This window comes from Chrysochloris asiatica, unplaced genomic scaffold, assembly GCF_000296735.1.
Source record: "Chrysochloris asiatica unplaced genomic scaffold, ChrAsi1.0 scaffold00033, whole genome shotgun sequence".
Lineage (NCBI taxonomy): Eukaryota > Metazoa > Chordata > Mammalia > Afrosoricida > Chrysochloridae > Chrysochloris > Chrysochloris asiatica.
Genome location: NW_006408551.1, coordinates 2,909,260 through 2,935,733, shown reverse-complemented (window position 1 = coordinate 2,935,733; position 26,474 = coordinate 2,909,260). Strand labels below are relative to the sequence as shown.

Genomic DNA, 26,474 nt, shown 5'->3' with positions numbered 1-26,474 from the left:
CATAAAGTAAGAATGGATTCATATTTATGATTTAATCTCAATAATTTAAGTCAACATGCAGAAGGTCTCACCTTTCGGAGATCTTCCGGGAATAAAATGAGCTCCTCAGCCCACGTGAGCAGCGGATGTAGTGTAGGCGCTACTGCGCCCTGATTACTAGCAAACCCAATCCCGAAGCAGGAACTACATATCCCAGCGTCCCCGACACACAGGGAACCCAGTACGCCTGCGCAGTGAGGACGCCCTGGCTGCGTTTTTCCCGCCAACTGTTGGGGTATTTCGGCCCTGGTCGAATTTCTTGCTCCATGGAGACGTTTGACCCTGCCGATCTACCCGAACTGCTTAAACTTTATTACCGGAGGCTCTTTCCCTACGCCCAATACTATCGCTGGCTCAACTATGGCGGAGGTGATGAGGCGAGGAGTAGGGTGGGTAGTGGGGTTGGCAAGGGAGTATAAGAAGGTTCCGGGCGGGATGTTTTTGTTATTAAGTGCCGTCGAGTTGGTTCCGATTCATAGTGACCCTGTATAGGGTTTCTGAGGAGCAGCTGTTGAGCTTGAACCGCCGACCTTGCAGTTCAAACTGCTTTACATTCAGGCGCATTAACCCATAGCGTTACACCGATATGAATGGCTTTATGAAGTACCTCCTGTGAGCCAGGCTTTGTGCCCGGCGCCTTCCTACGTTATCTCGAGTCCGCCCCACCAGCTCTAAGGTGGAAGTGGACCGAGAGGCTATAATATATAATAACCAGCCTACAGCCACACAGTGAAAGACAGTACCGTTGCTGTTCCAGGCTCACGTTGTTATGGTTAAGTGCCAACGGTACCGACTTATACTGACCCTGTGTAAGGGTTTCCAAGGAGCGGCTGGTGGGTTTGAACCACGGACCTTACAATTAGCAGTCCAGTTCTTATCCGACAGTGCCACACCAAGACTCCAGATTCACTTGGTGCTCCATTTACCTCCCATGGTGCCTAAGCAAGGGTTGGTTACTGGGTTGTACTTGTAGCATGAAATCTTCACAGTGAATCTATATCAAGGAACAGATGAGGGGCTCTGGGAGAACGAAAGGTACTTTTATTTTCACAGCTGATAAAATATATTTGTGTTTTCCCATCATTTGACTTTTCTGTAAAATGCAGAATTTTTTGTTTTGAGTTGTTCCCACCCATAGCGACCCTGTATAGGGTGTTTCCAAGGAGCAGCTGGTGAGCTTGAACCACTGACCTTGAGGTTCAAACCGACTTTGCAGTCCAGCACATTAACCCACAGCGCCAAGCCAAGACTCCCCTTCAATTAAGGGTCTAGTTAGTCTTGTCCATTTTTATTTTTTATTTTTTTATATCTAGGGCAGTGTTGGACTCACTAAATGTTTTCTCATTTATCAAATGTTGTAATGCTGAGCTGAGTAAAGTAACAGATAAGCTTTAAAATGTAAATTTCTTTTGCAGTGATAAAGAATTATTTTCAACACCGTGAATTTTCATTCACATTGAAAGATGACATTTACATTCGCTACCAATCCTTCAACAACCAGAGTGATCTAGAAAAGGAGATGCAGAAAATGAATCCATACAAGATTGATATAGGTGCAGTATATTCCCACAGAGTAAGAAATCTAATTTTAATGTATTTGTTTTATTTTTAAACCAGGAATGGGTTGGTTCCCCCAGTGTTAGGTATAAACTTTTTAGAGTTTGTTGTTGTTGTTAAGTACCATGGAGTCAGTTCCGATTCATAGTGACCCTAGAGTTTACTCAACTATTAATTCAATCCCAAACTCTGTCAATTGTCTTAATATCCCAGTGTATTCAGAGCTGTCAGGTCTGTCAGTTTTATGTTAAAGAAATTTCTCCTGAAGATTTCTGACCTCTCCACTCTGGACTGATTTCTTTAGGCCTGATGAATATATATGATTTTGTAATCCGCTGGTAGCCATATGAGCTAAACATTGGGCTGCTAATCACAAGGTTGATGGTTCAAACCCACCAGGTGTTCTGCAGGAGAAAGCTGAAGCTATCGCTTCCGTAAAAATTTACAGTCTCAGGAACCCTAAAAAGTAATTCTACTGTATCCTATTGTTAAGTGCCGTTGAGTCGGTTCCGACTCAGAGCAGCGACCCTGTATAGGGTTTCCAAGGATCAGCTGGCAGGTGTGAACCACCAACCTTGCAGTTAGCGTCCTGTGCTTCTCCACAGCACCACAGCAGGCCTACACTCTATATTCTTTGTTAGAATTAACTTGATGGCAGTGGAGGTGGAGTCTCCTTTCACCATCACTCTGGATTCCTTTCATCTTTCTCCTGGGTTTCCCAGATCCTATGTCCTCTTCTTTCTTGGCTCCCTTATTTTGATGAAACATGTTTTCTAGGAGCTTCCTGAGAAAATATGCATAGAAGACAAAATTTTTGACACTTCATATAACTGCAAAGTGTCTTCACTGTGCTTTTATACTTCACACTGATGGTTGAGTTTGGAAATCATTTCACCTCAGAATTTTTAAGACATCGCTCCATTGTTGTCTTCTTTCTAATGCTGCTCTAAAGATGACTGATGCCATTCTGAGTCTTGTTCTGTGTGTTGGATCTGGAAACTACTAGGATTTTCTCTTTATCCCTAATATTCTAAAATTTCACAAGGCTGTGTCTTGATATGCATTTTTTGTTGTTTATTGTGCTAGATACTTGATGAGCCTATTTAATCATAAGATTGTATCTTTCAGTTCAGAGAAATTTTCCCTTTTTATTTGTAATACTTTTAATAATTGCTGTTGGTAGGTGCCATTGAGTCAGTACCAACTCATAGCAACCCTATGCACAATAGAATGAAACACTGTCCAGTCCTGCACCAACCTCACAATTGTTAATACGTTTGAGCCCATTGCTACTGCCACTGTGTCAATGAGTCGGAACTGACTTGACAGCATTTTTAACAATAGGACAAAGTAGGCTTTTTGTTGTTGATGTTCCTGAGTCTGTAAATTTTTATGGGAACAAATAGCTTTGGCTTTCTCCTGCAGAGCATCTGGTGGGTTTAAACCACCAACCTTGTGGTTGGGGGTCTTCCTCTTTTTCTCCGACCCTCCACCTTACCAAACATGATATCATTTTCCAAGGACTGGTCCCTCCTGATAATATGTCTGAAGTATGAGAAATTGTCATTTTTATCTTTTAATGTGATTTTTCTTCAAATTTTCTGAAGCCCCCTTGTATAAATTTTCCTGTTTTCTCTAGAAAAATGTAAAGTCAGATGTTGAGCCTCTTTGACTGGTCCTCTAAATCTTTTCCTCTATTTTCCTTTTCTTTGTCTTTAATTTCCAATAGCTCTTTTTTCTTTTTTTCAGTTTGAAAGCAGTTACTGATTTATTAACTGACCAGGTTATAAAAATAATCATGGTAGACACCTTAATTCATCCCTCTAATAAGCCTGTTGATCTGGTCTTCCCTGTTGCCAGCATCTCCACCTTCTGTAAAATGGATGGTGGTTTTCTTCAATCCACCTTGTGTTGAAGATAATTTGAAAAGCCACAGGAAGTTATTTGCTTCTTTGAAACGCTTCCCAACAATGTAAATCTCATGAATCAGATCCTCCATGCAGATGATGCCTTATTTACCAAGAGATCTTACAATCAACGTGTCATGTGTCAGGGCAATTCGCTTACTGATTTTACCATAACCACGCTTGTAGATCAGTTCATTCACTGACTTCAGGTTTGGATACCCTGGGGTGCTGTAGAATAAGCACTGGACAGGTTTGGTTTGAACCTCAATGTCAGTGGTTCAAATTCACCAGCCACTCCTCAGAAACCCTATACAGGGTCGATATGACTGAACGGCACATAACAACATGCAATATATGGTTCCGGAATCTTCAGACTGCTAATTGAAACCTTGTTGAGCTAAACAAAGATGCCATTGAAGATCTGGCAAAGGTAAACAAGCTGCAGTACTTTTCGAACCTTTGAGCCCACACCATTGATACCTTTGACCCTGGTCTGAAATGTCAGCTTGGGTTCTCCAGGTCCATAGAAGTTGCCAGTTTTTCTTGCCATCCTGGCTGTTCAAATCTCAGTTCTGTCCATCTGCCTATATTCCTTGTGACAGTGCTTGGCTTTTTCCTCCTTATGTATTGAAGCATCTTTTGAGCAAACTTTTTTCTCAGGCACTTGATCTTTTAGTTCTGCAAAATTCCTTTTGCTTTTTCTTAAGGGTCTCTGGCACAGCAAGAACCTTTGTATTCTCTTCGACACCCTCCATGGTTCCAGCCAGTTAAAATAAAACTTTTTTTTTTTTTTTTTATGACTTTCCATTATCCATAGGAGCTCTGGTAGCGTAGTGGTTACGAATCGGGCTGCGAACCTTAAGGTCAGCGGTTCGAAACTACCAGCCGCTCCGCGGGAGAAAGATGAGGCTTTCTACTCCCGTAAAGATTTACACCCTCGGAAACCCTGTACAGGGTCGCTATGGGTCGGAACCGACTCAACGGCACTTAACAACAACAACAACATCCATTCAACGGCACTTAACAACAACAACAACATCCATTATCCATATATGTCTACTTACTACCTTTGCTGTTGTTGCTTTTTAAGTGTCATTGAATCGTTTGTGATGCATAGTGACCCTGTATAAGGTTGGTTTCTGAGGAGCTGCTGGTGAATTTGAGCATCTACCTTGTACTTAGCCAGTCCAGTGCATATCCTACAGCGCCACACCAGGACTCCTGTTCCTACCCCTGGTATCAGTAAAATATTCTCTTCAACTGTGCCTGTTATCTAGAGATTCTTTGACTCTGTCCAGATAATAATTCAGGTGACTTCTGACCAGGAAAATGAAGAGCAGTCATCTATCTAGCTCTGCAGAGTAAGTATAGGAGCCTGGGGAGCTTGCTTCTTAAATAGACTTTGAATCAAACCTTCTATTTTTTAATTTTTTTAAAAAATATATATTTTATTGTGTTTGTGTGATAGTTTACATGGGGGAACATTCGTTTTACATTCATTCTATCATATATTGTTTCATTGCCATAGTTACCATCCCATCCATGCATCATCACCCAACCAAAGGGTACCTGCCCCCCTCTTCCCCCCCCACAGTCCTCAGCACACAACCTGCAAGCCTGCCCCACCCCCACGGTCCTCAGCACACAGCTCCTTTCCCTCTCTGGATCTCAAGTCCCCAGCCACTCCATCTCTTCATGTCATCCTCTCTGTCTCCATCTCAGGCCTCACTGCTTCTCTGGGTGGGGTCCCGCTCTCCGCTCTTCTCCATTGATGGTCCTAGGGCCCTCCGCTCCTAGACTGAAAGGTTAATAACTCCCCTCCTTGCTATAAAATGTCCACCTTTATATTTCCAGCCCTCACAATCAGTCCTGATAACAATTATTCACTATTGCATCACAAGAGACCCATCTGCATTTTTTTTTCCTCAGCCCTTCCTAGACAAGTTGGGTACTACTCAACTGGAGACTCTACCATCCTCCCGCCCTGTGGCAAACCTTCTATTTTTTTATTTCAACTTTACCAGCAACAACCCCACATATACATATACTCTTTTTTTCTGTCTCTCTCTCTCGCCAGAGATACTTGCTATCACTTATTCCTGAGCCTTTGCTGGGTTCTAAGGTATAAATTGAGTTGCTTCTTAGCTTTTCTTACTAGCACCTTAAGATTCAACTTTTATATGTCTCACTCAGTTACCACTCCCTACTAATTTCCAGTAACATTGTAGTGCTATCTCTTCTCTGGTTCCTTTTCATGCCTTTTTAAAACCCTTTTCCTGTGGTTTTTGTGGGGACTTGCAGGGAGCAAAAGTAAGCATCTGTATTTAATACAGCTTCATTCCCTTGTTAGAGCATAACTTCTTTATAATAAAGGCTCAGCTCAAACTACTTAGAAATCCTTTTGAACTACTGAACATTATTAAACAAGTACATTTTTGCAGGATCATGCACTGGACTGCAAGGTCAGTTTGAACCACAAGGTCAAGGGTTCCAACTGATCAGCCAGTCCTTAGAAACCCTATACAGGGTCACTATGAGTTTGAACCAATTCAACAGCACTTAACAACAATAACACATACAACAGCAAGGAAAGGTCTTTCAAACTTTTTGTAATAGAGTATTAATTATTTGTACACACCTTTATCGGAAACCTAAAAACCGTTTTGTTTTTTTCTATGATTTCTGTCAACCAATAAATACTAGGGTAAGTCAGAACATACTGTCATAAAATCATAGAAATCTTTATCTAACAATAATATCAAAATGTGCGGTTATTGTTTCTCAATATTTCTTCTAACTAGGGCTATTCAAAGGGGCTTCAAAAGTTCATGGAAAAGTGAAATTATATAATAATTGAATTTTTCCATGAACTCTTTGAAGTTGCCTTATATGCTTCTGAAGGTGATGTTTCCATATCTCTAACCCTTCCCCCACAAAATTTTATACTTTTCTATTTACACCACATCAAAAAGCAGTTTGGGCATCCTTGGGGGACTTAAATTATGTTCTTTAAAATGTTCTTTTGAGTTTGGAGAACAAAAAAGTCTGAAGGATCAAGATCAGAGTTGTAGGAAGAATGGAGTAACTTTTCCCAATGAAATTCTAGGACAGCCTTTGCTACCTTCGAAGAGTGAACAAGTGCACTGCCATGGAAAAAAGTTCTTCAGTACAACTTTCTTGTCTTTTTTCTCACCAACAGTTTTCTATTTTCTTAAAACTTCTTCCTAATAAGGCCCCATGTATTCTTCAAGAAAATCTATCAAGATTAAAAATTCCAAACTCATTTCCATCAAGTCAGTTCTGACTAACAGTAACCCTATTTAGGGTTTCCAAGGTTATAAATCTTTACAGGAACAAACAGCCTTATCTTTGTCCCATGGAGTGGCTGGTGAATTTGAACTGCCAAACTTGTGATTAGCAATGTAGTGCGATGCTTTTCCTACAGTGTCACCAGAGCTTCTTCTATCAAGGTTACCCCTTGGAATTCCCAAAAAGCAGTCACCATACCCTACACTGATCTTTCTTGACCTGTCCCAGAATATCCCCTTGGAAGCCACTGTTGATTGGACCTTGCTCTCTGGATCACACTGGTAAATCCAAGACCAGTTCATTCTATAAAAATGTCATTAGCTTCAATCTTGATTAAAAGAATGATGGAAAGGGTACCTCTCTGAGCTAGCTCATCTTTGTACAGGAGTTTGGCACCATGAAGCCAAAAACTTGCTGAGGCCAGAATCTTCACTTAAAATTCAAAATGCCAAATGATGTGAGCCCCCAGCTTCAGTACGTATCAAATTCATGGTAAATCTGTGGTCTTCTTCCATCAGTTTCTGGACTTTGGTCACAGTTTCTTCATTTGTCAAGGTTGACAGTCTTCCCTGCCTTGGCTTATCTTGAGGTTTTCCCAACCTTCCTTAAATCACTTGATCTATCTAAATACTTTTGTGTGGGGTAACATTCCCATAAACATGCTACAAAGTTCAAAGATTTGGGAAGATGTTCACTTCAGTTTTCTTAAAATTTTTATATTAGCCCTGACTTCAAAATTGTTTTTTCATGTGGCACATAAAAACCCTTTTTAAGGAGTCCCGGTGTGGCGCTGTGGACTAATGCATCAGACTGCAAAGTTGTTTGAACTACATGCTCAGTGGTTCAAGCTCACCAGCTGCTCCTTGGAAACCCTATACAGGGTGGCTATGGGTCGGAGTCGACTCGACAGCACTCCACAACAGCAATGAGATTAGGCCAAGTGTACTGAAAGAACTTGTCTATAGCCTTCCAATGATTCCAGACTTGTTTAAACATGTTTTGTTTAACTTGTGTATATATGAACTGGAACCCTAGCAGCGATACTTTTTTACTTAGCCTTATACTTACAGTGAATATGTATTTATCAAACCCTGTTTTAAGTAGAGCAAACCTAAACTGTTATCAGTTCTTGGCATATGGGATCTAAATTAATGAACTTTAACTTAGCATTACGTGGTTTCATTATTTGTCTTTGGCCACGTTTCCTGTGTGGGTAGAAAATAAGCAAATTTAGTAGTATGGTAGCTAACAACTGGTAACTGTCTCATGTCTGTAGCCCAGTCAACACAATACCGTGAAGCTGGGAGCTTTCCAGGCTCAGGAAAAAGAGCTGGTATTTGACATTGATATGACTGACTATGACGATGTGAGAAGGTGTTGTAGGTAAGCACCATGTCCCTTGCTTTTGGGGTGGGTGATATCACTGCCAGTGGATAATGATCATTCTACTCCAGTTCTGCAGACATATGTTCTAAGTGTTGGACCCTAATGACAATGGCCATGCACATCATCGACAGAGCATTGAAGGGTAAGTATCCACACTATTTGAGTGGGGTCGTATACTAGAATCTGTTTTCCTCTGAATACTAGCCTCTCTTTTCCTGTATACCAATTTATAATCCAATTTCATACATTTCTAATATGTTTCTGAAACATATAATAGGGAATTAAAAGAGAAAGTTGTTGAAAAGCCAGTGTGATTTTCTCATTCAATCATTTATTGAGCTAGGTACACAATATTTCTAGGTAAGATTCTAGATGAGAGACTTCACACAGTCTAAGAAGAGAGATTTTAAAAGTTCAGGGTTACAGTTGTGTTAAGTACTATGGGTACTACCAGGATATAGAGTAAGCAGCACAGGAATGAGAAGCGATCAGGTCAGAAAATGCTTCCCTGAGGACGTGATTGTGATGAAGATGATGATTGAAATGATGATCTTAGCTAGTTCATATCAAGGGCTTATATGTGCCAGGCACTACTCTAAGCTATTGAACTATAGCCACTCTTTTACTGTCCCTAGACTGAATCTTTAAGGAGAAATGGCAATTGGTCATGGAGAGAAAAGGAAATATGGAGGCATGAAGAAATTCTTGACAGAATGGATAAAGATAGGAAGACAAATGTGTGAGGGGCATAGGAGACTACAGATCGTTGTGGTTAAAAGGAGAATATACGTTGGGAAATGGTAAAAAATGAAACTAAGGAAATAAGCAAGAACCAAGAATTTGTAGATTTGTTTTAAAACGTATTGTTTCTCTACTCTTCAGAGGACTTTGGATTTCAGCATCGTCTCTGGGTATATTCTGGAAGGAGAGGTGTTCATTGTTGGGTCTGTGATGAATCAGTTAGAAAACTGTCCTCTGCAGTGCGTTCTGGAATAGTTGAGTATTTGAGTCTTGTAAAGGTAAGGTCCTCTTAATAATCATTTACATTTCTTCTGTTTGCCAGATGTTACCAAACTTGGTGTGTTTACTAACAAAACAAATGTTCAAAGCATCAATATTTCAGAGTAGATAGTCTTACTAACAGATCAATTAATATTGTAGCTATGTGTTTTTAGACATTTTATATGTTAAGAATCCTTTGTGGCAAAAGGAAGATTTACTTTTCTGTATTAATTATGTCAAATAAAAACAGAAAGTTACAGGTTTTGAAATTACTCCATTTGTTATACACAAAAAGTTATTTTTTGTTTGTTTATTTGATGGTTTCTTTTTCAGGGTGGTCCAGACATTAAAAAGAAAGTTCATCTCAGTGAAAAAATCCACCCTTTTGTCAGGTCTGTTGGATAAGACTCAGTTTGTGTCAGATTTACCATCATGTGTTTTTAGAATGAGCTTGCTATCAATTTTCATTGCTGGGGTAGCATTTTGCAGTTTAATAATGCTGTTGTTGTAAAGTTCCATCGAGTTGATTCCAACCAATAGCGACCCTGTAAGGGTTTCCGAGGAGCAGCTGGTGAGCTTGAACTGCCAACCATGCAGTTCAAACTTGGCTTTGTAGTCTTGACACATTAACCCACAGCGCCACACCAGGACTCCTGGTTTCATAATAGTTACAGTTAACTGACTGCCTTTATTGTGCTGTATTGTTCATGATGTTGTTGTTTGTAAGTGCCGTTAAGTCATTTCCAACTCATGTTGACCCTTATAGACTTTAAATGAGTGGCTGGTAGGTTTCAACTGCCAATCTTGAGGCTAGCAGTCCACTGCTTATCCTACAATGCCATATGATAGGGGCTATACAAATATTTTCATAGGTCTTCAGACCTGATTGGGAATGTGATAATATCTCCATTTACAGATGAGGGAAATGAGGTTTCAAAGCAATTATATAATTTGACAGCATATGACTGTTACATTCAAGATTCAGTCCTGCTTTGCATTCAATACAAATGTTGTTTCTATTGAATTAATTATTTCTCTAGGATAATGGGAAGATCCTTGAATTAGGAGTAAGAACCACACTTCTATCACTTACTATGGCCTTGAATAAAATATTGGTGCCTCCATTTCCTTCTTTGTATTATGGAGAGCACAATATCTGCTCTACCTGTCTCATAAATTGTGGCAAAGATTAGGTGAAACAGTAGATGTGAAGAATTAAATTTGCAAAGTGCTTTAAACAATTGTTAAGATGTTAAAGCAAGCAATTCAGTATGGAAACTTTAGACTACACCCCACATTCTGCTACTAATGTATAAGGGGCTTCAAAAAGTTAGTGGGAAATAGACCTAAAAAATAATGGAATTTTTCCACAATCTTTTTGCAGCCCCCTCATATTGTATTATCCTGGTTTGGTTGCTTTCTATCCTTATGACATATTTATAATGTGATTAACTTGGTTTGTGGAGTTTAATTAAGAAGTAAACATGTTTTGAATTTTATGAGCCAGGTACTAGCCTCCCACCAAATAGAAACAATGTAGTGTATATGTTGCTAACTGTGTTGGGGCTTTGTTATTGTTGTTCCTACAGAAGATCTATAGACATAATAAAGAAATACTTTGAAGAATATGCCTTAGTAGGTCAAGACATTCTTGAAAATAAAGAAAGCTGGGATAAGATTTTAGCCCTTGTTCCTGAAAATATCCTTCCCACAACCACTTATATGTGAGCTACTGTATGTGTTCTGCCTGTGTATCCTCATGTACTTATCCCGAAACACAGCATCTTTTTTATACACAACATGTTATGTACAAAGGACTTCAGAAAGTTCATGGGATCATTCCATTATCTTTCATTCCAATTTTCCAGGAACTTTTTGAAATCCCCACCTATTTCTGCATTCTTCTTTCTCTAGTATGAAATACAATAAACTGTAAAGCCATTTCATATATAAATTTCCTCATTTTTGAATCTGGTCTTTCTAGCGTTAGTGGCGGTTTAAGAGTTGCTGAATCCTTTAGTCAAAATATGTATGAACCAAGGAAATCTTTTTATATTAAAATTAATTATTTTTGCATTCTTTCTGTCATATTATCACTGTTTTACAAGGGAATTTTTTTATGGCTATAAGTGTTTGGCATTTATGTTTCAGAGAACATTAATAATTACTTTTAAATATTTATAAGCTTTAGATATTCTTGTGGTGATACATTCTGCAAATTAAGTTGTTCACTGATGTGTTCCTTAATGACCCATTACCAATGCATGATAAACTTCAAGAAGGCTTCCAAAAATGTCACAATTCACTTCAGCGGTGGAAATATTTGAAGACAGTAGCCAGTGACTATCAGGTATACACTAATGAAATTTGTATTAAAATATAACAAATTCTTAATTAATTGTTTTGCCCAGTAAGTTAAAGATAGTTGAAGATCATTCTTTAACCTTCCTTAAAGAAATCCTCAATAGTTCCTACTCATCCTCATGTTGGACTTAATACCTGTTTTTAGGGTAACATCAAAAATGACAAATCTGGACAGTGGCTAGAGTGGGAGATCATGCTCCAGTACTGTTTTCCACGACTGGATATCAATGTTAGCAAAGGAATCAATCATTTACTGAAGAGCCCTTTTAGTGTTCATCCTAAAACAGGTACTATATAAAGAAAGTAAGGAAAACAGAAAAATGAAAGTTATTTTTTATTTGAACAAGTAACATTGTGTGTGAATACATATAACCTATGAAATATTAAAGGTTGAAGAATTGCTGTTCACTAATACGTAGTTTTTTAACATGGTAAATTCAATAGCTACATCAGTTGCTGCTGTTCAATATTTTCCAGTTGAGTTTCTGATCCTATTTGATGAATTAGAGTTGGAAAGAATCTTAGAAGTCACAGTATAACAGCTCTCAGTGTACAGATCAGAAAACATCTATAATATTTAGAAATACATTAACCCTTTTACCAGCCATTCTCGGAAATCCCATACAGGGTCACTATGGGTCAGAACTGACTCATGACACTTAACGACAATAGATAAACGTTTTAACTAAAAATAACTTGTAGGATACAAACTATATGATTTGTTTTCCATGATTATCAGTTTATAATTATTGGCTCTTAAAGGTCACTTTTCTGTCCATTAATTTACAGAAAATCGATCACTTTGATCCATTTGCCATTCCAACCATAAGAGATTAAAGTGACTTCTCCATAGTCTATAAAACAAATTGTGTCAGAGCTAGGTACAGAAGTCAGTTCAATAGCTTTAGCTTTACCTTTTTACATTCCTTTTAAACAAGATTTGTTGTTGTTAAGTGCTGTCAAGTCTGTTCCAACTCATTGCAACCCTATAAAGCGTTTCCAGGGAACCGCTGGTGGGTTTGAACTGCCAACCTTTTGGTTCACAGTCCAGTAATGATCTTACAGTGCCACACCAGAAGTTCTAAATAAGATTTGGAGTATGGAAATTGAATTTAAATATGAGAGTAGTTATATTGTCATAAAATTTACTCCATCTAGCTAGGGAACAGAAAAGTGTATAAGTAAACAATCCAACTTTGTCACTTGCTTACCATGGGACCTTAAGCAAATTACTTAGCTTCTCTGTGCCTTAGTTCTTATCTATAAAAGAAATGCAATAGTACCTACCTCAGCATTATTGTAAAGATCAAATGTAAAGACTTAAGAAAAGCGTCAAGCATACATTCAATTCTCTCAAGCTGCCTAGTTCCCTTTAATAAACTAGAATGACCTTGCAGTGCATACATTTCTACAGCTTCTTCAAACCTATCAGCTATGTGTTTTTGGCTTCTTTAAGTAAAAAGTATCTTCTCAGACTCATGATTTAGGTGAATAACTGTCACTCATACGTGCATGCATTTTGATTATATCCCTGTGCAAACAGTAACTCCCAACTCCCTTATTTTACTTGTTTATCACCTGACAGCCTGTAGAATCATTTTTAAGATGTGATGAGTTTTATGTAGTGTACCAGGTGAGGATACTGTAAAAAGGTAGTTTGTCTATTTTATTTCCAAAATGTGTTCTAACAGTGCCCAACATATAGGATGTGTATTGCTCTCAGCAAATAAACCAAGCTCATAGAATTATTTTCCATCTATTTTGTACCATTTCAGGACATAATAAATTTGAGATTGTTCTGAAGGTTAATATGGGAGGATATTAAGATAAGAACTAGAATTAAAGTAATGATAGCAATTACTGGGAAATAGCTCAACAGTGTTTAACACCTGTTTTTTGTTTTATTAAAGTAAAAGGCACAATCAATATGGAAGTGCTTAAACTTATATTTCTAAATATTGCTTTTAATATTTAGAAAAATAAATGTTAATCCTTTTCTAAGCCTTAGATAAAAGTTGTAACTAAGAGTAACTTGTAGGATATGTTGTTGTTAGGTGCCATCGAATCGGTACCGACTCATAGCGACCTTATGCACAGCAGAACAAAACACTGCCCGATCCTTTGCCAACCTCACTATTGTTGCCACGCTTGAGCCCACTGATGCTGCCACTTGGCCAATCCATCTCGCTGGGGGTCTTCCTCTTTTTCTCTGACCCTCCACCTTACCAAACATGATATCCTTCTCCAGCGACTGATTTGTTTTCCACGATTATCAGTTTATAACTTTGGTTGTTACAGGTCGCATCTCTGTCCCTATTGATGTGCAGAAAGTAGATCACTTTGATCCATTTGCCGTTCCAACCATAAGGTACAATCCAAATCATTGATCATTCCTTATTTGAGTTTGTTTGTGATTGTTACTCTGAATTTGAAGTAGATTTGATTAGATTCTTCCCAGAGAGATAGTGGTGGTGGTGTGCCATGGAGTCGGTTCCGGCTCACAGCGACCCTGCACAGGGTTTCCGAGGCTGTAAATCTTTAAGGGAGCAGAAAGCCTCATCTTTCTCCTGCGGAACCACTGGTAGTTTCGAACTGCTGACCATGAGGTTAGCAGCCCAATTCGTAACCACTACGCTTCCAGAGCTCCTTTCCCAAAGAGATAGCTATATGGAAATAATATATTTGGTTACAGAAGACCCTAGTAAAGCAACATGATCCACAAGACTGTTAAGTTTTCACCTGCTCTTAAGCAAGAAAAAAGGCTTTCAAGTCAATTAACTTTAGGAACTGCTGACTTAAAAGTTTCATTAATGCAAGATTATCTTAGTTTTTAATGTGCCAATATGCATGAACTCCAAGATGGGATTATAGTTTTTAGACAATTCCAAATATATTTGACCATAAATGTTTTTGCAGAAATCTTGTATTCATGTGCTGTCATATATTGGGTAGTATTAATAACCCACTTTAAGTTCTTCTTATTCTGTTCTTTATAGTTCCATCTGCCATGAATTGGATATCATTTCCACTAATGAAGAAGAAAATGAAGCTGAATCTAATGTCAAACATAGAACCAGAGGTGGGTTAATATTTGTGTAAAGTCTCAATTTAATGCAAGGTTTTTATATAGACATCCTTCTGTCACTCTAGTAATTAACTTATTCCCCTTGGGTTCAGCCCAGAATGTGTCCCTATAGATCCTGAAATGAACTCTGTAACAAATAATGTTATAGTAGTGTTTCTGTCCTTTATTGCTTGCCCCAAGAGCTGCTACAGAAGTCGATCTGACTCAACAAAACAGCTTACTGAGCAACTTCTAAATGCTGGAGAGTGCTGGTGGCACTTTAGGATAAAGTTGTTGCTGTTGTTATGTGCCATGGAGTCGATTCCGACTCAGCGACCCTGTACAGGGTTTCTGAGGCTGTAAATCTTTACGGGAGCAGAAAGCCTCATCTTTCTCCCGCCGAACAGCTGGTAGTTTCGAACTGCTAACCTTGAGGTTCACAGCCTGATTTGTAACCACTATGCTACCAGAGCTCCTTTATAATTACTAAACTGCTAATCACAAGGTCAGCAGTTCAAACCCATCAGCTCCTCCACAGGAGAAAGGTGAGGCTTTCTGGTCCCATACAGATTTATAGCCTCAAAACCCCTTTACAGGGTTGCTGTGAATTGGAAACAACTTGGCAGCGCGTAGCAACAACATCTTAAAATAAAATTGGTGTTTGAATTACAATCTCTTGGATTCAGTGACTAATAGTTGCTAGGTTTGCAACTTTATTTTCATGTATAAAGATGGGTTTTATGGTAAACAGGTGTAATCTGTAATTGAATACTATATTCAAGAATTTGAAGAACCTGGAAAATGTATAAATCTTCCTGCTAATAAAAGTAAAATCTTATACTAACACTAAACAGACATTCAGATAGCAAAAGTCCAAATGACTTTCTATAATGATTGTTGTTGTTAAGTGCCTTCGAGTAGGGGCCTGACTCACAGCAACCCTGTATAGGGTTTCGAGGAACAGCTGGTGATTCACAGTCCAATGCTGATCCTACAGCACCACATCATGAGTCTTTCTGTAATGAAATGCTATATATCTGAACTATGCAATGTGATAGTTACTAGCCATGTTTGGCTTTTGAGCACTTAAATGTGGTTTGTATAACTTAGAAACTGATTTTTATTTCATTTTGTTTTAAATAGGCATATGTGACTAGTGATTACAGTGCAGATCTGTGGGCTCTGCTTCATCTTTTATGAACAGTTGTTCCTATTATTCTTTCAAAATCTTAAGCTCAAATCTTGCTTTAAGCTATGCCATTTCTAACAATACCTAAATGTAATACATTCCACTATGAATGTTTGTGAAACAACTATTCTATTTTTTTAATTTGAAAAAAGATAATCAAAGATACAAAATAAACCAGAAAAAGGAAATCAGAGAAAATTTACAATGCAAGAAACAAAAGAAATGTGTGGTGTGTTTTTTTAATATTATAATGTACCCACCACTTGTCAGTTTGTCATAATGTTGTGGCTTGTGTGTTTCTGTGATGCAAAAGCTAATGCCACCAGTATTTTAAGTATCAGTAGGATCACCCATGGAGGATAGGCTTAAGAGTTTCCAGCCTAAAACAGACTAGGAAGAAGGAGAGGCAGGCCACTTCTGAATATTTAGCCGATGAAAACCTTATGAATAACAGCAGAACATTGTCTGATATAGTGTCATAAGCTAAGCCCCTCAGGTTGGAAGGCACTTAAAATATGACAGGAGAAGAGCTGCCTCTTTAAAGTAAAGTTGACATTAATGACATGGATGGAGTAAAGCTTTTGGGACCTTCATTTGTTGATGGTGCACAACTCAAAATGAGAAGGAACAGCTGCAAACATCCATTAATAACTGGAATGTGGAATGTACAAAGTATGAATGTAGGAAAATTGGAAGTCATCAAATATGAAAAGTATGAAGATCTATATCCTGAATTGAAATGGACAGGTACTGGCCATTTTGAATCAGACAATCATGGTTTACTATGCTGGGAATTACAAATTGAAAAGGTATGGATGGTGTCACACTCATCATCAAAATCTATCTTGAAGTAAAATATTATCTATGATACAATAATGACCACATGCCTATAAGGAAGACCAGTTAATACCACAATTAATTCAAATTTACACATCAACCACTAAAGCCAATGATGATGAAATTGAAGAATTCTACCAACTTATTCAGTCTGAAGGTAATCAAACATGCAATCAAGATGCATTGTTCATTACTGGTGATTGGAATGGCAAAGTTGGAAGTAAAGAGGAAGGATCAGTAAAAATTCAAGTGATAGAAATGATGCTGAAGATTGCATAATAGAATTTTGCAAGACCAATGACTTAATTCATTGCAAATACCTTTTTTCAATAACACAAATAACGACTATACACTTGAACCTTAACAGATGGAATCAAATTGACTACATATGTGGGAAGAGACAATTATGGCTTAATAACACAGCCAAAACAAGACCATTGATTATGTATCAATTACTCACATATAAGTTCAGGTTGAAGCTGAAGAAAATTAAAACAAATTCATGAGAGACAAAATATGACCCTGAGTATATCCCACCTTAATTAGAGACCATCTCTAATAGATTTGATGCATTAGACACTAATTACCAAAGACCAGAGGAGTTGTGGGATACATCAAGAACATCATACATGAAGAAGGCAAAAAGTCATTAGAAAACAGGAAAGGGAAAAAAAGACCAAAATGGATGTCAGAAGAGGCTCTGAAACTTGCTCCTGAGCACAGAGAAGCTAAAGTGACTGGAAGAAATGAGGACATAAAAGAGCTGAACAGAAAATTTCAACAGACAGCTCAAGAAAACAAAGTATTTTAATGAAATGTACAATGAACTGGATTTAGAAAACCAAAAGAGAAGAACACACTCAGCATTTCTCAAGCTGAAAGAACTAGAAAAAAATTCAACTCAGGTTATGATACTGAAGGATTCAATGGGCAAAATATTGAATGACATAAGAAGTATCAAAAGAAAGATGGAATATTAAGGAATACACAGAGTCACTATACCAAAAAGAAGTGACCAATGTTCAACCAGTTCAAGAGGTACATGCAATCAAGAACTAATGGTACTGAAGGAAGAAGTCCAAGCTACATTGAAGACATTTGCAAAAAACAAATCTACAGAAGTAATGAAAGACAAATTGAAATATTTCAGCAAACTGATGCAGCGTTGGAAGTGCTCACATGTCTATGCCAAGAAATTTGGAAGACAGCCTCATGGCCAACCTACAGAAAGAGATCCATATTTGTACGCATTTCAAAGAAAGGTGACACAATGATATGTGGAAATCATAAAATAATTTCATTAATATCACATGCAGTAAAATTTTTCTGAAGACATTTCCAAACCAGCTTCACCAGCATATGCACAGAGAGCTGCCAGAAATTCAAACCAGATTCAGAAGAGGACATGGAATGACAGATATAATTGCTAACATCAAATGAATCTTGGCTGAAAGCAGAGAATACCATAAAGATGTTTACATGTGCTTTATTAACAAAAGCTTTCAACTGTGTGGATCATGACAAACTATGGATAACATTGCAAACAATAGGTATCCCAAAACACTTAATTGTGCTCATAAGGAACCTGTAAATAGACCAAAAGGAAGTTATACAAACAGAACAAGGAGATATTGTTGTTGTTAAGTGCCGTCTAGTCAATTCTGACCCATAGCAACCCTATGTAGAGTTTCCAAGGAGCAGCTGGTGAGCTTGAACCACCGACCTTGCAGTTCAAACGACTTTGCAGTCTAACAAAGCCACACTAGGACTCTAAGGGGATAATATATGGTTTAAAATCACAAAAGGTGTGTGCCAGGGTTGTATCCTTTACCATACTTATTCAATCTGTATGCTGAGCAAATAGAGAAAAGCTGGAGTAGATGAAGAAATTGGCATCAATATTGGAGGAAGACTCATTAAAAACCTGCGATATGCAGATAACACAACTTAGCTTGCTGGAAGTGAAGAGGACTTGAAATTCTTGTTTGAACATCAAAGTCTATGGCCTTCAGTATGGATTGCACCTCAATGAAAAGAAAACAAAAATCCTCACAAATGCAGCAATAAATAACATCATAAGTGGAGAAAGGATTGAAGTTGTCAGACTTCCTTTTGCTTAGATTCACTATCAACACTCATGGAAGCAGTAGTAAAGAAATCAAACAACATATTACATTAGGCAAATCCGCTGCACAAGACCTCTTTCAAGTATAAAATAGCAAAGATATCAGTTTGAGGACTAAGGTCCTCAAAAATACCATTTTAAGATCTAAGCCATGATATTTTCAGTCACTTCATATGTATGTGAATGTTGGACAATGAATAAGAAAGACTGTAGAATAGTCAATACATTTGAATTATAGTGTTGGTGAAGAATATTGAAAGTACCATGAACTGCCAAAAGAACAAACAAATCTGTCTTCCAAAAAATACAGCCAGAATGCTCTTTAGAAATATGGTTGATACTTCCTTTCTTGTACTTTGGACATGCTATCAGTAAGAACCAGTTCCTGGAGAAGAACATCATGCTTGGTGAAGTGGAGGATCATTGAAAAAGTTGGACTGACACAGTGGCAACAATGGACTCAAACCTAACACCAACTGTGAAGATGGTGTAGGACAGGGCATTGTTTTGTGCTGTTGTATAGAGGGCCACTATGAGTCGGAACTGACTGAACAGTACCTTCTAGGAACAACAACAACATAATAGCTTCAGAGAACGATGAGACATTAAAGCTGAAGTTTCTCTTTTATTTCTTTTGAAATCATCTAAGTGTGAAAAGTGGTAATTCCTTTGGTGGAAAGTGGAAAGTTTTTAAGTATGTATGGAACAACTTGCTTATGTGAACTTACTTTTTTTTTTTTAATCTAAATGTAGATCAAATGTTTCTAATGACAATTCAACATCTGAATGAGAAGAGTGAACTTTAATCACCAAACATACACCAAAGATTCCAAAAATTTCGTATGAAAAGAAGATGTAAAATAGCTCAATTTTTTTACATGTTGAAGTGATAATATGTTAGATAATTTGAGTCAAATAAAATATTTTACTAAAATTAATTTTCCCTACTTTTTATCTTTCTTAGTATGCCTATTAAGAATATGGACTTCTGGTATGGTACTATGGGTTTTTGCACTAGACTGCAAAGTCAGTTTGAACCACAAGGTTGGTGTTTCACGCTCATCAGTTAGTCCTTGGAAGCCCTATACAGGGTCACTATGAGTCAGAACTGACTCAACGGCACTTAACAACATTAATATACTACATATATTTCTCAGCTATTTGTATTAAGCACACTGTTCTTGAGAATTTTTACATGAAATATAAAGTTGTATTTGCATGTTATTCTTACTGCTTAAATGTTAACAATTATGCATGTTCTTCATAACTTAGATTATAAGAAGACCAGTCTAGCTCCTTATGTGAAAGTTTTTGAGCAGTTTCTTGAAAACCTGACTAAATCTCGAAAAGGAGAACTTATCAAGAAGAGTGGTAAGACTCTGGCCTTTCCCTTTTATCTAGTTGGCTTTTAGTAGTCATTTAAAGCATCCAGTAAGTAAGCAATTTTAGAGCTCTAGACTTTGCTTGTCTCCCCAAAATTTACTGATTTTGGTGCTGTAGGATCAGCACTGGACTATGAACCACAAGGTTGGCAGTTCAAACCCACCAGCCGCTCCTTGGAAACTACACAGGGTTGCTGAGTTGGAACCAACTCAACGTACTTAACAACAGTCTGCTTGCCAAAAAAAAAATTTACTGATTTTTCTTACTACCCTTAGTGGTTTTAAAATTTGAGATCCCTTAGCTCAGTTCAACACATGTTTTATTCTGTACTTTTTATGTATCAGATAATATAAGTGGTGGTCAGTTTGAACCCAATATAAAGGATAGAAATAGACATGAATTATACAAAGATTAATTACACACCATGCCATAAAAAGTTACTATCCTTACTAATGTGGTGCAAAATAAAGTACAAAATGTTAAGAAAAAGATTGATCTGAGAAGACAATATGAAACAAATGATATTTAAACACCTTTCAATGAACTGAGTAGAATTTCTTCAAGCAGAAATGGAATAATGGTTCCGGAATGGAAAAGAAGATGTTCATTCTAGAGGGAATAGCAGGAATAAGGACATAGAGGCAGAAAAGAATTGGGTCTCTCGGGAGGCCATTAAATACCACAGAAATATGTCAGGAAGTGATTGCATATAAATCTGGAGAAGCAAGGTGAAGCCAGAGTATCTATGGCCTTGAATTTCAGGCTTAGGATTCAGACTTAATTCGATAGAAACAGAGAAGCCATTGAAGAAAGGAGTACCAGGATTATGTCTTCACTCTAGAAAGATAGCCCTGGAAATCCTAGATCTGGGGATAGGCAGGGACTAGAACAGAACCTAAGAGGCCAGTTGGGCTGTCTTCATTAAGATAAAAGTAGCATTGGAAATCTCTAAAATATAAAAATTATTTGTAAGAGGACTGATTTTAAAAAGGAAGGGAAGGTCCCACATAAACCTGGATCAAGGGAGCTTCAAAGGTTATCAAGTGCCAGATGAATTAGTGAACTGATATAATTCTGTTGTATACTGTAACAAGAAGAAAGAAATCGGATAGCAGGATCAAAGGAAAAGTTCTATGAATATGAGAGACTTGCGTATAAGTGTAAGCCAAAAGGGGAAAACATCAGCCAAGTACTATTCAAGAGGTTGATGGATACCATAGAAAACTGGCAATGTTATAAAAATACAAATACCCACTCTACTTCATTTTTAATTAAGTGTGGGATGGTTTAAGAGTAATGCCTAAAATAACACTCCACTCATATTAACACTCAAATATAAGGGGGCTTCCTAAAGTTCATGGAAAAATGCCATTCTCTTTCCATCCATTTCTCCATGAACTTTTTGAAGCCTACTTGTATTGAGTGTGTCTCTGAGTGACAAATAGTTAAGCACTCAACAACTGACTGGAAGGTGCTCAGTTTGAACCCATCCAGAGGCACCTCAGAAGCAAGGCCTGGCAATCTGCTTCTCCATGAAAATCCTATGGCACACAATTCTACTCTGCAACACGTGAGGCTGCCATGAGTTGGAATCACCTCAGTGATAGCTGTTATGTGCTTACTAAATGAGTAATGATGACAACTCAGAAAGCCTCATTGAAACTCACTCCATCTCAAAGTATTAAGTTTTATATTCTCAGTGTTCTATACTAGCTCAATTTATAGCTTAAGCAAATCTGTATGCATGGAAGCATTAAGCAAATCAGAATGTTAAAATAAATCTTTGTTTTGTTTTCCTTTACTATCCTTTAATAAAAATCTGTTCTATTTTAGATTTACAGAAAGATTTCTGAAGATAACGTCCCTTAAACCAATGCAGACATCTTCTACCTTCATCCAAGAGTCAAATACTTCAAGAACCATTTAACAAATAAATGGCAGAACCATGTGTGCATCTTAATGCTCCAAGTAAAATTTCTTCTGAGAAATAACTGTGTTGAAACGAGTGTCAAGGTTCCTGAAACAAGAGTGAAAAAGAAGAAGAAGCGATGGTTAGATTTCAGATAAGATTTGTAAGACTTTAGTATTATACAAAGATAATTCTAAGATTTCTGATATAACTACTCAGTTCTACCAGTTACCACATATAGCAGTAAGTGAGTAATAATATGTCCAAGACTTTACTCTCAGCTCATAGACTACAGATATCTGGGCAAGTGATGTCTCTGTTCTTTAATCTCAAGCACTTCAGTTAACTATACCTGGTATGAATAATCAATCACTTCTAATTTTGTTTGCTGATATTATTACTGGCCTGACCATACCCCACTGATCTTTTTTTTTTTTATAATTTTAAACAGCATTTAAACCAGAACTTCAGTTCAAAAATATCAGTAACTACATTACCAATATGAGGGTCACGTATTGTGTTCTTTACAACTATTGGCAATTGTAGCTACTAACTTCTTCCCTCAGAAAGCAATTGGATTAGTCTACTGTAAAGCAGCAGCTTAGAAAAAAATCAACTTCACCAATATAAAACCAGTTATATTTCTCAAAGCCCTTAAGTGTTTTTATGTATCTATATTTATAATAGATTTCATTTCTTCCATGTTTAGTTTTCTGTAACAAGAGTTTAAAGTGTCAGATTTCTTTTGCCTGGTTTTATAACCAATCTAAACAAAACAGTCATGCTGATTTACATGCATTTTCTAATTAAGAAAAGCAAGCCATCAAGTCAGTGTTTTCCTGTGACTTGGGAAAATATTCTTTCCTTTACATTTCTTTTAACATGATTTCTTCAATAGTCTTAACAATCTTTTTTTTTCTTTTATATTTTGGCTTATATAAAACAGACTCCTTTAAACAGACTGTATTAAATAGTCAATGCTGAATGCCTTGCATTTATTTCTCTTGTAGTTTTTTTTTAATGAAAAACATTAAAGGCTTTTGTTCAAAACTCTTGAGTATTGAGATACTGTTATTATGTATTGTTCAGTCTTCAGGTTCTAAAACAGTGGGTCAATTAGGATTCCTGAATGCAGGCAATTACTAAAGACTTACTAGTACATTTTAAAAGAACTCAGAATAGACTGGAAAGACTGGTGTTATACTTTCAACAAGAGACGCTGTAAGCTTCCATTACAGTTTTGTAACTATGTCATGAAAGTATTCTAATGCTTTGAAATTAAAGCCCTTAGATTAAAGGTGGTGTACTCATCCATAAAATTAACTACAGAAACATTGTGTTCATAAAAAAGAATGTTTGGTTCTTGAAGAAAGCAGAAACATGCTCAAAGACTAGATTTCCCTTTTCCAATTTGCCAGTCCACTAATAACAGTAGTCCAATTGTAGAAGCACAGAAATGGCTTCCATCTCCAAATCTGCCCAATTTATAACAAAGCCCAAAGAAAAAGTAAATACATTCTTCCTTTGTTAGACATTACAACGAGAGGTTAACAAAAAAGTCATGGAAAATAATGGGAAGAGAAAGGGAATGATCAAAATGCAGTATTACAGGTGTATCTCAGAGATATTGTGGGTTCAGTTCCAAGCCACTGCAATGAAGCATCACAATAAAGCAAGTTAAATGTGACTCTTTATTTCCCAGTGCATATAAATGTTACGTTTATACCGTACTGTAGTCTATCAAGTGCTCAACAGCATGAAAAAGTTTGAAGTGTGAGAATCAGACACAGTGAGCAAATACTGCTGGAAAAACGACTTGCTCCAACACAGGTTTGTCACAAACCTTCAATGTGGAAAAATGCAGTATCTGTTACATGCAATAAAGCAAAGCCCACTAAAATGAGCTATTCCTGTATTTGTGTAAGGAGATGGTTAACTATTTCTGGCCCTTCTGAAGGTAAACCATATTGGAAATCTTCCAGATCACTTATTTACCTATGTAGAAATAAATTCTATCTACAATTTTAATTGTAATAAACACTTTCCAAGTGTTATAGTGTCTTGTTGTTAAGTGCCGTCGAGTCGGTTCTGACCCATAGCGACCCTGAACAGGGTTTCCGAGGCTGTAAATCTTTACGGGAGCAGAAAGCCTCATCTTTCTCCCACAGAGCAGCTGGTAGTTTCGAACTACTTACCTTGCGGTTCACAGCCCGACTGGTAACCACTACACTACCAGATCTTGTTATAATGTCTATTTAATCTTAAAAAAAAAATTCTATGAAGTAGCTATTGTCCCCATTTTATAGATAACACAGGCACAAATTGGCTAATTAAATTGTCTAAAGACACAAATGGACTCCCGGTGTGGCACTGTAGGACCAGCACTGAACTGTAAACCACAATGTCAGCAGTTCAAACCCATCAGCTGCTCCTCAAAAACCCTATACAGAATGTGGGGAACCTTTTTTCTGCCTAAAGTTGTATAATGTATGGACCATACAAAGGAGCTCTGGTAGCGTAGTGGTTACGAATCGGGCTGCTAACCTCAAGGTGGCAGTTCGAAACTACCAGCCATTCCACAGGAGAAAGATGAGGCTTTCTGCTCCCATAAAGATTTATGGCCTCGGAAACCCTGTACAGGGTCACTATGAGTTGGAACCAACTCCATGGTACTTAACAACAACATGGGCCATATGAAATTATCAACCTAAAAATTAGGCTGCTATATTTGGTCAAACAACTGTTGTTGTGAAGTGCCATCAAATCGGTTCTAACCCATAGCGACCCTATATAGAGTTTCCAAGGAGAGACTGGTGAGCTTGAACTGCCAACCTTATGGTTCAAAGCAACTTTGCAGTCCATTGCATTGACCCACAGCTCCACACCAGGACTCCAAACTCACCTTAATGTGAGTGGCACTATAGGATAAGCAATGAACCTCAGGTTAGTTTGAACCAAAAGGCCAGCAATTCAAATCCAGAGGTTGTTCCCCAGACACCCTATATAGGGTTGCTATGAGTTAGAACCAACTCCATAGCACTTAACAATGAGACAGCTGGAACTGTTGCCTTGGCAGAGCCAAACCAAATTAATTCAAGGGCCAAATTAACCCACTTATACTGGACCACTATGAGTTGGAACCAACTCAACAGCACTTAACAACAACAATGTGAAGAGAAAAGAGCCCTAGTGGCACTGTAAAAGCACTGGACTGCTAACTGCAAGGTTAGCAGTTCAAACCTACCAGCTGTTTCTATAGGAAGAAAGTCTCAAAATCTTTCTCTTTTGAAGATTTGTTGCTAAATTCTGATTCACAGAGACCCTGTATAGGGTTTCCAAGAAGCTTCAGAAGAGCAACTGTGAGCTTGAACCGTCAACCTTGCAGTTCAAATGACCTTGCAGTCCAGTATATTAACCCAGAGCACCACACCAGGATTTACAGCCTTAGACACCCTAAACAGGGTCACTATGAGTCAGAATCAACTTGATGACATGCGTTTGGATAGAAAGCCCTAGTGGCATAAGTAGTTAAGCAATCAGCTGTTACTAGAAGTCAGCAGTTCAAACCAACCCAATGGATCCAAGGAAGAAAGACTTGGTGATCTACTTCCATAGTTAGAGCCAAGAAAACCCTATGGGGCAATTCTGTCACACAGGTTACTATAAACTGAAATTAATGACTGCACCAAATAGGAAGAGAATATCAGAATTTTCCGTTCCTGATCAACTCCATTATCGCTTAATTCTAGTTCAATCATCTTTAATCCTCACTTCACTATAGTAAAATTCTCACATTTTCAAATAGTTTTCAGAGCATTGCAAATTTTCACTGCTCTTAAAAGGCAGCCGCAAACAATCATTTCAGACCATTACATTAAATAGCTTTAGCTGTAAGGAGCCCCGGTGGCGCTGTGGGTTAGGAGTTAGGCTGCAAAATTTCAGCTGGTTTGGTAATCAAGATCCAATTTGTGTGTCCTTTTGTAGGACTAAGAAAAAAGGTACGGGAGTCAGCGCCTTTTCATTAATAATAATTGTTTTTTACACTCTACAAGAATCCTACTGAATAACGCGTGGATTCTTTAAATAGTCCTGAACCCTACAATGAATGTTTGTTGTTAAGTGCCGTCGAGTCGGTTCCGACCCATAGCGACCCTGTATAGGGTTTCCAAGGAGCACCTGGTGCGCTTGAACCACGGACCTTGTAGTTCAAACGCTCTGCAGCCTGACCCATTAGCCAATAACATCACACCAGGACTCCATAACCAATATTAAGTGCCCTCAAACCGATTTGGAATCGGTGACCCTGTTTAGCAGTCTAATGCTTATCGTACAGCGCCACACCAACTCCCAATATGACAAAAAGAAATTATGTATGCGCTTATGTCCTTTATTCTGGGAAGGGG

General features: G+C 37.7%; 1 protein-coding gene across 1 annotated transcript; it reads left to right on the top strand.

Annotated features, from left to right (window-relative positions):
- The first annotated feature begins 246 nt into the window (after positions 1 to 246).
- PRIM1 (primase, DNA, polypeptide 1 (49kDa)) lies at positions 247 to 22,110 on the top strand. Its single transcript, XM_006859454.1, has 13 exons — positions 247 to 408; positions 1,455 to 1,612; positions 8,089 to 8,195; positions 8,267 to 8,340; positions 9,081 to 9,217; positions 9,534 to 9,592; positions 10,790 to 10,899; positions 11,459 to 11,550; positions 11,710 to 11,851; positions 13,863 to 13,932; positions 14,561 to 14,643; positions 20,052 to 20,150; positions 21,996 to 22,110. The coding sequence occupies exons 1-13, from the start codon at positions 306 to 308 to the stop codon at positions 22,013 to 22,015; spliced, it is 1,254 nt and encodes a 417-aa protein (XP_006859516.1). The 5' UTR covers positions 247 to 305; the 3' UTR covers positions 22,016 to 22,110.
- The last annotated feature ends 4,364 nt before the right edge of the window (positions 22,111 to 26,474 follow it).